Raw genomic sequence first — 12,273 nt, forward strand, 5'->3', positions numbered from 1 at the left:
GACAGACAGACAGACAGACAGACAGACAGAGGTGTACTGACCGACACGAAGATCTCGCAGCATGTCTGCCACCAGCTCCCCGCACCGTGCACACCGCCATATCCAGTCACCCTCATGTCCCTGTCTGTCACTGTACCTATCATCATAGTGACCAACCGTCAGGACAGGTGGGCCGTCGCACGGTGCGGACACTGGCGGCCTGGTGTAGGCCGGGACCGTTCCATACTTCATATCGTTAGCCTGCTCCACCTCTCTCACCACAGCAGGTGGGCTTCTCAGGGGCTGTGTCAGTTTGCGGACGTAACGCTCCATGTCGGCAGGTACATCTAGCTTAACACCTGCTGCCCACAAGGTGAACCGGACGTGTCGTTGTTTTAACGCCCGGTAGATCTCTGCGATGACGTCACTGTAACAGAACAGACAGGTGTGTCAGTGTGTAGAAACAGAACAGGCAGGTGTGTTACAGTTCTCACCGAAAACTCAGTTGTTTTAACGCAGTGTAGATCTTCGTGATGACGTCACAGTAACAGAACGGACAGGTGTGTCAGTGCCTGATTACACCTGGAATTACGAAACTGACAAAACAAAACAAAACAAAAAGACCTGGCAAAAAGGAAGTCACAAAGATTGCTGTTCAGGATAAGAATCACAGTGAACCTGAAATGAAATGACGTAATGATTAATAATGACGTAAACAGAATGACGTTATTTCGCTCCACTCTTCGTTACCTTGACCAAGTTTTTCCAATGGCAGACAAAGAAAGGGTGGCGCCTGATCGGACAGATTTATAACATCACTGATCAGTACACACCGCAGTGACAGTTGCTGAATTCACATTCTACATCGAATAAACATGCCCCAGTCTATTATTCAAACTTCAAAATAAAGAGCCATTACTTCTACATAAATCTTCCGATTGTCTCGACCAAAAGCCCAGGAATGACCTTGTTGTAGAACAGGTGTGAATATAATAACATTTGTGAATTATCAGACTTCCTTCCAACAAACACGACCACAACGGCCAACACAAGAGTGACAGGAGGCAGTGTTAGATTCAGTGTCATTCTTACCACTCAGCCTCATCGGCCAGGATGTGCACGCGTCCGTGTGTCTGTGCGTGTTGACACAGCTCCTGCACTTTCTTCTTGCCTTCCTCTGTCAAGTGATACTCTCCTTCGTCGTCTTCCTCTAGTACCTCCACCATGTTGACGAGCTGCACGCTGCCGGCTCCCTGTCCGGCAGTCTCTCTCACCTGATGACCCACAAGGTAAGCAGCAGCAGCGCCATCATCACTCGTCTGAAGAACGAAGACGGTGCCGCAGCCCTTCCTCAGCAGAAAATGTCCCTTCAATATCAAGACTACGCTTTTTGAAGTGCCCGTCGGGCCCCAGAGGATCCTCACGTCGACATCGTCGTCGTCTGGCGGCTCCTCCAAGACTTGAAACTGCTGCGGGAACAGAGCTATGCAAGACATGGGTCGACCATGCTCCATTCCAACAGCGTGAACAAGATGGCCCTGGGTCCACAGCTGTAGTCTAGGCTCTCTGCTGAGGAATAGCTCAACCGTTGTCAGTGGTATGGAGAATCTGCGTCATCATACACATTCACACATTATTAGGTATATCACACACACACACACACACACACACACACACACACACACACACACACACACACACACACACACATACCGTTACACACACACACACACACACACACACACACACACACACACACACATACATGCATGCATATCAATCAAAGCAATAAACAAATCAAAGCAAGTCAAACAATCACCACAAAGACCACGAACAAAAAAACATCCACACAAAAACACAAACAGGGATAGACAGGGAGAGATCAAAACAGAGAATTCGTAACGAGAAACAAGAGAGAGAGAGAGAGAGAGAGAGAGAGAGAGAGAGAGAGAGAGAGAGAGAGAGAGAGAGGAGAGAGAGAGAGAGAGAGAGAGAGAGAGAGAGAGAGAGAGAGAGAGAGAGAGAGAGAGAGAGAGAGAGAGACGGACAGACAGACAGACAGAGAGAGAGGGTGTCGGAGGGGTGGGGGTGTGTCGGGAGAAAGAAAGAAAGATAGATGACGTTAGGTCAAGTAATAACAAACATGCGTGCGTGCGCTTCACCGATATGATACAGCTATGCAACAGTACCTGGCAACCAACTGTGTGTAGGTAGCTGCATCCATGGCAGGGTCCCCGCCCTCATTCCGTTCCAAGCTTGCCCTCCACCACGCGTCGAGCCTTGTCTGGTCAGCCATATCGTCCTCACAAAGACATATCTGGCTGACATTCCGACCTGGCTCGACGCTGAGGCCTTCCTGCAACTCCTGTAACTGAGATCAACACACACGGACTGTAAACAATGCGGGAAATGGCACAAGGGATGGTTTAATACACGATGCACACAAAGACAGTGTAACATTAGGCCTACCTGAGTTGGAAATCTCTTCATTCCTGCTTTAGTGTTTACCAGCCTAAAAGACAACTTTCTGGACAAAAGCAAACCATCTTTTCGGAAAAGAGTTTCCCGTTTGTGGTGACGCCCATTAGGCTACGTAAAGTACAAGTGACGTCGTTTTCGCGACAAAAAAATGACGTCTACTATTCAAGGTCACTGTTCTTAGAGCTCTGGACAGTAAAAAATAAAAAGCAAATGAAATTCGACTCGCCTTCGTCTTGTCCCACAACAATGTAACACCCCCCCCCCCCCCCTTTTAGGATCCCCCCTCCCCCATGGAAGACTCCCGCCACCACCACTCCCACAAGAGTCCCTCCCTTCTTATACAACCACCCCCTTTTATGCCTGACCTCCCCCAATATGACCTTTTTTTTGTTTTTGTTCATAACCTCTGTAAGTTAACCCACATTTTAAGACTTAACCCTAATAAAAAAATAATAAAAAATCCTCTTTCAGCTTCATAAATTCAATGTTCAAGAGAACGTTGGCATCAGAATAATCGAACAAAAGTTGATCAAAAGTGTGACCTGTATTATTCCAGATATGTTCAGTGGTGATCATCTTGTCCAGCAAACATGTCCATGCTATTACTGTGAACATTTTCGAAACAAGCTACATTTTGGTCATGTCTGCTGATTACTAACACCTACAATTGTGTGAAATATGGAGGCTTTGTTACCCAAATATCTGAAAGAAACTAAACTTAAAAAGTTGATGAGCATGACCCCGCTGTGACCCCAACATTTGACGAAGGTCAATCAAATCGGGGTCAAATCGGAAGATTATTAAATACCAGAAGTCTGCAAATGTTTAAAGGTCTAGCTTCAAAATCATCAGAGATAATTTTAACATCAAGTTTGTTCGGACATACGGACGGACACTGCACACAGTGTGTGGACAACAAGCCTAGCGCTATGAACTGGCCCTTACTTTACGTTGGTGAACAAATCTCTCTCTCTCTCTCTCTCTCTCTCTCTCTCTCTCTCTTTTGGGGTGCGTGATACACGTTCCGGTGTACTGCAGCGGTGTGCAGTAGCTCTGACGAATTAGTCAAATTGGTGAAGTACCACGTCATTTCATGAGTCAAATTTTGGTGACGAACTGTGTGAGTGACCATGCCAGCCGTTCCACTGAACTTTAGGGCAAAATGTGGCTGTTTTGTGGCAACATTCATCGCCTTCATGCATCGTCGGGCCATGAACAAGGTCAAGATACGGACATTGAAACTCCATTCTCTGTGTGCCGGTGTAATGGTGGGTTTGCTCCTGGCGCAGATTTTCTACTGCAATCTCCTACAACTGTGTGGCGACGTTGAACTGAACCCTGGCCCTCCCAAGCCGATACCACAGGACCAGATGCGCCAGACAAGGCTGACGAGTAAGAGTGGTGAGTCTGGCGGCGGGTGGAGAGAGAGTATGGACAAAAGTAACAGCGAACCTACCTTGAAAGATGTGATGGACAGACTGGCGTCAATGGATTCGAACTTTGACAAAAAACTGGCCACTATGGATACCAACCTGGAGAGAAAGCTGGACAGCCTAAAACAAGAGATGAACGCGGCCTACACTGAAACAAGAGAAGAAGTGCGTGAGTTGAGAGAGGAAGTAGGGCACCTGAGAAAAGAAAATGAAAATCTCAAGTCTAGACTCGACGACATTGAAATGAAGGCTGACGATCTTGAGTGTCGTTCCAGGCGGAACAACCTCGTCTTCTATGGACTTACACGACCTGAAAACGAAACACCCCAACAATGTGAAGACGCCGTGCAGGATCTGTTGGCAGATCCCTTGGGACTTCCTAACCCTATTGAGTTCGACCGTGTGCACAGAACCAGCAACAAGCGTGACGCTCCAGTGGTGGCCCGCTGCGTGTACTACAAAGACCGTGTCAACATCCTGAAGAAGGCCAGAGAAAAGCTGAAGGGATCTGACGTTTTCGTGGCCGAAGACTTCTCTGCACGTGTGCGTGACATTCGAAAGAAACTGAACCAACATCGCCGTGCTGCCAAGGATAGTGGTAAACGTGCTACCATGGTCTATGACCACCTTTTGATCGACGGTAAGAAGTACGTGCTCGATGGTGAGGACTCTATCAAAGAAGTGGCCAACGCGCATGCTATTAAAAGATAGAGATGTGGCCGGCCCCTGTTTACATCGGACAGTATTTTGACTAGGGGAGCAAAATGTAAACGTACACCGGGTGGGACTGTGGACATTGTTTACGACGAAGCGTGTAGTGACACGGGTGACATGATTTCGGCACGTGCCGCATTCCAGTGTGACGATAATAGGCCTATGCCTACCTGTAACCGTGACGTGAACTGTGATCGTTCAGAGTCAGTGCGCAGTGTGGGGTCAGGTAGTGCACTTGGTGACGTAGCAGACAGCACACAGCATTCTCCCTCCTCCCCTCCCCCCTCCCCTAGCGATTTGGGTGCGTCCGATGTGTACAGAAAAGACACACTTGATGAGAGTGACGATTCTTCTGATTGTCTTGTTTCTGATGTAAACAAAAAAGGAAATAACTTTACTTTTCTTCATTGGAATGTTGGCGGTTTGTTGCCAAAATTAAAAGATTATAATTTTGTACAGTACGTTTCTTCTTTTGATATAATTTGTTTAGTTGAAACATTTGTAAAACAATTCAACTCTTCTTTGTTTTCTTCTCATACTGCTTTTGTCAAACCGTCTTCGGATTTGGGCAGACAAGGGAGAGAATCTGGCGGTGTTATTTGTTTGATTCGCTCGACCCTCTTGCAGTATGTGCGTGCAGTGGAGGAGGATGATAATGGTGGAGGGAATTTTTTGTCATTCGTTCTTGATAAACACTTTTTCGGTTTTTCAACTGATGTTTTGTTTGTTTGTGCTTATGTCCCACCTGAAAATTCTCGGTTCTACTCTGTGTTTGGTATTGATAATGGCATAAACTTATTGGAAGATTACTTGGTTGACTGTTTGTGTAAAGTTGGTGAGTTACCTGTTCTTCTATGCGGTGACTTAAATGGTAGAACAGCAAAGGTGTTCCCGGACTGTTTTGATGAAGATGTGATTTTTGATTGTTCTATGAAATCTGGTGTTGGATCATTTGTAAGGAATTCGCAAGATGGAGTTATGAATCAATATGGGAAGTGTCTTTTGAATATGTGCAGTTCACTTGGATTATGCATTATGAATGGTGTATGTAATGGCGACCTTCAGGGTTGTTACACATTCATCTCTGAATTTGGATACAGTGTGAATGACTACTTCCTTGCTTCCTATGATTTGTTTGATTCCATTGTTAAATCTTGCAGCCTTTATGTCTCTGACAATATTGATTCACAACACATGCCACTTGAATTAACTATCACTCAACAAAACAACCTTTATTCACATGCTACAAAGGTTAAGAAAAAAGAAGTTTTGCAAAAATTTGTTTGGAACTCTGATCATGAACATCAGTACAAAGATGCAATTAATTCTGATGTGTTTCGGCAACAGTTACGACTGGCAAGCGAAATGATTGATATTAATGTAAATGATGCTTTGACTTTGTTTATAAATTCAGTTAAAGATTGTGCAACTTGTATGAAGAAAACTATTATCTTGTCAGATGAACCACGTAAATCCAAATGGTTTGATTGTGAATGTGTGCTTGAAAGAAGACGTGTCAGAAAGTTGCTGAGAAAATGTAGGAATTCATTAGAAGATGAGGATAGGGATGAATATTGTAAAGCCAGGCGTGAATATAAAAACTTATTGCATAGAAAAAAGAAACAGTACAATGACAGTTTGTATACAGAACTTGTAGGTGCTGTAAGTGATCAGAGAGAATTTTGGAGGAAAATTAAAAATGTTTCTTGTAAAAAGGTCCAGCAGCAAAATAATATTTCTGTTGATGATTGGTACCAGCACTTTCATAGCATTTTAGAAAAAGATGAGATTGAAGATGATGAGCATGCTGATGTTAATGACGTGAATAATGAATATGAAGAAATGCTGGATAGACCCATTACCAAAGAAGAAGTGTTGATTGCTATCAGAAAACTGAAATCGGGCAAAGCTGCAGGACCTGATGGTTTAATTGCGGAATTTTTTAAAGCAGCTAGCGAAGATGTGGTGTTGTTTTTAGTGAAACTGTTTAACGCTTTGTTTGATGAGGGAATCTATCCACAGAACTGGTACGATTCAGTTATTGTACCGTTATTTAAGAAAGGAGATAGAAATGATACTAACAACTATAGGGGAATTTCATTGTGTGATATATGTAGTAAATTGTATGGTACTGTTGTTAATAATAGACTTAAAGAGTGGACTGAATTACATAATATTACAGGTGAATGTCAGGCTGGTTTCAAACAAAATTATTCTACTGTTGACCACATCTTCACTCTGCTTGCTGCTGTACAGAAACAATTTTCTAATAATCGCAAACTTTATGTAGCTTTCATTGATTTTGAGAAATGTTTTGATAGTATCTCACGCAGACTGCTCTGGCCAATTTTGATTAAAAATGGTATAAAGGGAAAGTTGTATAGATGTATTAAAAGTATGTATGCAGTGGTTAAGGCTAAAATACGATGTGGTGCTCAACTAACAGATTTCATTAACTGTACAAAAGGTGTGAAGCAAGGAGACGTGTGCAGTCCAATTTTATTCGCTCTATTTATAAATGAGCTGGCATTGGAAATCATGGATAATGGTAGGCATGGTATTACTTTAAACCCTGACATTGTTGAATTGTTCATTCTACTGTTTGCCGATGATATTACTTTGCTGTCTGAAACTGTAGTTGGTCTGCAGTCACAACTTCATTGTCTATATTTTGCTTCACAGCGCCTTGAGCTTAAAGTAAACATGGGGAAAAGTAACATCGTGGTTTTTCGTAAAGGTGGATATCTAGCTGCTCGTGAAGTTTGGTATTTTGGTGGGCAAAGAATGGAGGTAGTAAATGCATACAAGTATTTAGGTATTTATTTTTCTACCAAATTAAGCTTTAATTTTGCTTGTCAAGATCTAGTTGCCAGAGCAAAACGTGCAGTACTGTGTATTATGAGTAATTTGTATAAATTCGATAGATTGTCTTTGGATGTTTTTATCAAGCTTTTTGACTCACAAGTTCAACCTATTGTTCAATATGGTGCTGAGGTATGGGGTCTGATGCAGGCAGCAACAGTAGAAAAGGTGCATTTGTTTGCTTTAAAACGTTTTTTAGGTGTTGACAGGCGTACTCCTAATGATCTTGTATATGGTGAATTTGGACGTTATCCCATTTACTTAAATTCATATGTACGTTGCATAAGATACTGGCTGAAACTGACAAGAATGGATGACAGTAGATTACCTCGTAAAGCATATAAGATGTTGTTTACTCTAGATAGCAGAGGTAAATCTACTTGGGCATCACAGGTACGGTTGTGCCTGTGTCGATATGGTTTTCAGTATGTATGGATTAACCAAGGTGTAGCCTGTATTAATTCATTTTTGGCATGTTTTAGGCAACGCATTATTGACTGCCGGTGGCAAGAGTGGGATAATCATATTCAGACTAGCGACCGGTTTGCATTGTACCGTACCTTTAAGACAACAAATCTTGTAGAAACATACTTGTCAATTCCAGTAAACAGACACATTTTAAATGTTTTGGTTAAATTTAGATTGGGTATTTCCAGACTTGCTTTACACACAGAAAGGTATAAAGCTGCAAGTGAAAATAATTTGGTCTGTCGTTTGTGTCAATCTAGTACTGAAGATGAATTGCATTTTGTTTTATGCTGCCCTGCACTGGAAAATCTAAGACGTCAATTTATTCCAGCAAAATTTTGTAGATGTCCTTCGAATTTCAAACTTGCACTGTTGTTGTCTGTGAAAAATGAAACTATACTTTGCAATGTAGCTAAGTTCTTGTATTTTTCATTTAAATGTTTAGAAAATGCTGTTTAAGCATTAGTATTTTGTGATTATACATTGTCTTTTCTTCTGTTCACTTGAAACGACGCGTGTGTGGATTGCTGCTGCACACACGCTTTACTTTTGTGTAACCAGCCCCCTTCCGAAAGGGGCTAAGGCCTTAAAGGAATAAAATCTTGTTCTTGTTCTTGTTCTTGTTCTCTCTCTCTCTCTCTCTCTCTCTCTCTCTCTCTCTCTCTCTCTCTCTGGTGTCCCTTGGCGTAAGAGACAAGTCGACGTGACAGGAGCTCTCTAAGTGTTTGCTTTACAACTCGCCAAGATGACCATTGTTGGACTACCAACACATGTGGAATCCATCCTAGCCACCCTTCTGTCGGACCACCTCGTTAAATCGTGGAAAGTTGCTGGTGAGGGAGAGGACACAGTGTTTGTCCTTCGACTGAGCGCCAGCCAACATGGACAAGAAGCCGCCATTACCGCACCAACCGGCCAGTGGCGAAAAAAGTCTGCTGCACAGATCCGCCGAGACAGGAGACGAGCAGAGCTAAGAGCAGAGCAAAGGAGAACACAGGTGGGAATTAATTCATGCAATACAATGCCTGACCTTCAAATTCATCCACTAAAAGACTTAGCTCCTGTTTCTACGATCAAAAATGATAACGCAAATTCCAGTGCAGTGACAAGTGACAGTGTCAAACAACAACATTCCATAGAAAGATCACGTGAAACACGCAGCCTGGCCACCCCAACACAGCACACACCTGCCCACTGTCACACAGCACACACCTGCCCACTGTCACACAGCACACACCTGCCCACTGTCACACAGCACACACCTGCCCACTGTCACACAGCACACACCTGCCCACTGTCACACTGCAAGCTTAACCACGTGCGAGAGTGTCAACTCAGAGGTTTGTTGTGCTGTGACGTCACAGACAGCAGACGACGAAACCACTGTAGCTGAACTGGCAGCAACGGACCGAGAGTTTGAACCAGATGATGTCTACGACTTAGCCTCACACTGCTCACAGAACGTGCAACTTAAAGAGAAACTGTTAAACAGAAAGAGGAACCGCACTCTCACAAAAGTAGTGTGCGAAAGAAAAGGTGGAAAGAAGACGCTGATTGCAAGGGGAGACGACTACGTCCTGACATACGACTGCGAAACAGCACAGACAACGTCATTCCAAGAAGAGGAGGAAACGCCCCCGTGTGTCCGGCGTCTGCCCCAAGTCGACCGCAACGTCTTTGGAGAAGAAATCGACCATCTCACGACTGACCTCCATGTCGTGTCTACACTGGTACAGTGCTACCTCCGTGCCATGCCAGACTGACTATTGTCGCTAAACTACAGGGCACACAACCGCGATCGATATGGAACAATACCGTGTTCGAAACGGAAAAGTTATTTCCCGACTTGGATTACAAGTTGGATGCTTCGGACCGAATCACGATGCATTGTTTTTGTGTAAGAGACTGAAACTTATGTTGACACTGATGTTCATGGATTGTTCGATTACCCAACCCCCCAGCACCCTTTTGCTATAAACAATATGTGTTTTCGCAAATAAACATTCTGATTCTGATTCTGATTCTCTCTCTCTCTCTCTCTCTCTCTCTCTCTCTCTCTCTCTCTCTATCTCTCTCTCTCTCTCTCTCTCTCTCTCTCTCTCTATCTCTCTCTATCTCTCTCTCTCTCTCTACTTCTCTCCTGCGTTCGTCTGTTTTTGCGTGTGTGAGCGAGTGTAGGTCAAGAGTTAACTTACATCGCTCATGTTCAGCAGCACCTCCTCCAGACAGCGTCTCGTTGTGTCGGGCAGGACAATGGCCTGGTGGAGGGCTGGCTGTGTTACCAGGTCACCCAGAACAGAGCGCCTCACAACATCTCTGGCTTGCTTCAGGTAGGCAGCGGCCTTCTTTAGTTCTTCTTGAACTGCAAGGGGGTCGTCTTCTGTCTGAGGTATGATTGCCGCCATCATTATCCCACGCTCGCGATGTATGACGAGCAGGTCAACAAAGTCCTCTTTCAGGTTCAACGGCTCTGCTTTGACGCTGTTCGTGTTCCTGGCGGCTGCACCAGTATAGATGCTTTGGGTATCAGCACCATATACACCAAATTTAGCTTGGGTCAGAATTACCATAATTTCATTTTCCCTTGCGGCTTTGTTCTTTATCTGATTCATGCAGTGGTGGACATTTTTCAGCACTGTGTCTATGCGGACAGTGTCCCTGACCTCTCTACTCTCATCTATGTCTATTTGTTGCTGTGTTTTCAGTACCTGGATTCGCTCACCTTCTCCGATATATGCCATTCTCTCTTGCACAGTGTCCATGTGAGCCGGGGGGATTATGTATGATTCGCTCTCAAGGTGAGGGAACCAGGCGTTGAGAAACTCCCTCTGGAATCAAAGACATGATGGTGTACTGCCTGCTCACTTCTAGTACCATTCACAACCTACGTCAACTATGAAGACGGTGAAAATACAGACACCAAATAGGGACTTATGTCTCGTTGGTGGTTCACACAATATTTGCCTAGAACACAGCAGATAATTGTTTAAAAACAGTTGTTCTATGGTGTAAATTCAAAATGAAAAACAAAAACAAGGAAAACAACAACAACAACAACAACAACAACAACAACAACGTAACACAAAAAGAGTAAAACTAATAATAATGCACCTTATTCATTTTAAACATAACTTCAATAAGTCTTAAAATATGAGGTTTCGGTGTTTTTTTCTGAGATGAATTTACCTCATGGTCTGACAACCTTAACACTTGGTCCTCTGATTCCTGTGATCTTGCCATTAAGGGCGGGGCAGGAGAGACAGCCTGGTTCCCCGGTGACCCAGAGGTACTGCACGGCGGAGCACATTCCACAGCCGGTCCCTGTGTGATATGCATGATATAACCGTCACTTCTGTCATAGCACTGTTCATATATGTAATGATCATATTACCGTCATTTCTGTCATAGCACTGTTCATATATGTACTATGCATGATATTACCGTCACTTCTGTCATAGCGATGTTCATATGTGTGGTTTGCATGATATTACAGTCACTTCTGTCATAGCGCTGTTCATACGTGTGGTTTGCATGATATTACCGTCACTTCTGTCATAGCGCTGTTCATAATTATGAGTTGTGTGACTGACATGACCGTCACTTCTGTCATAGCGATGTGTATATGTGTGGTTTGCATGATATTACCGTCACTTCTGTCATAGCGCTGTTCATAATTATGAGTTGTGTGCATAAAATGACCGTCACTTCTATCAATCAATCAATGAGGCTTATATCGCGCATATTCCGTGGGTACAGTTCTCGGCGCTCTGCAGTGATGCCGTGTGAGATGAAATTTTATACGGCCAGTAGATTGCAGCCATTTCGGCGCATATTTACCTTTCACGGCCTATTATTCCAAGTCACACGGGTATAGGTAGACAATTATTAACTGTGCCTAAGCAATTTTGCCAGGAAAGACCCTTTTGTCAATCGTGGGATCTTTAACGTGCACACCCAATGTAGTGTACACGGGGGAGGGGGGGGGGGGGGGGGGGGTCGGACACCGAAGAGAGTCTGCACACAAAGTTGACTCTGAAATAAATTTCCGCCGAACCTGGGATCGAACTCACGCTGACAGCGGCCAACTGAATACAAATCCAGCGCGCTACCAACTGAGCTATATCCCCGCCCACACTTCTGTCATAGCGCTGTTCATACGTGTGGTTTGCATGATATGACCGTCACTTCTGTCATAGCGCTGTTCATAATTATGAGTTGTGTGCCTGATATGATCGTCACTTCTGTCATAGCGATGTGTATATGTGTTGTTTGCATGATATTACCGTCACTTCTGTCATAGCGCTGTTCATAATTATGAGTTGTGTGCATGATATGA

General features: G+C 43.9%; 1 protein-coding gene across 1 annotated transcript; it reads right to left on the reverse strand.

Annotated features, from left to right (window-relative positions):
* Window positions 1-11: 11 nt before the first annotated feature.
* On the reverse strand, window positions 12-12,246 carry LOC138957409 (uncharacterized; the record flags this gene model as incomplete). The annotated part of the gene is made up of 5 exons (XM_070328526.1): window positions 11,124-12,246; window positions 10,133-10,765; window positions 2,169-2,350; window positions 1,072-1,587; window positions 12-406 (listed from the first exon to the last, which is right to left on the reverse strand). Coding segments are annotated over exons 1-5 (1,876 nt in total), but the record flags the coding sequence as incomplete, so codon positions are not given.
* Window positions 12,247-12,273: the final 27 nt, after the last annotated feature.

The sequence above is a fragment of the Littorina saxatilis genome, unplaced genomic scaffold, assembly GCF_037325665.1.
Source record: "Littorina saxatilis isolate snail1 unplaced genomic scaffold, US_GU_Lsax_2.0 scaffold_2900, whole genome shotgun sequence".
In the NCBI taxonomy this organism is placed as follows: domain Eukaryota; kingdom Metazoa; phylum Mollusca; class Gastropoda; order Littorinimorpha; family Littorinidae; genus Littorina; species Littorina saxatilis.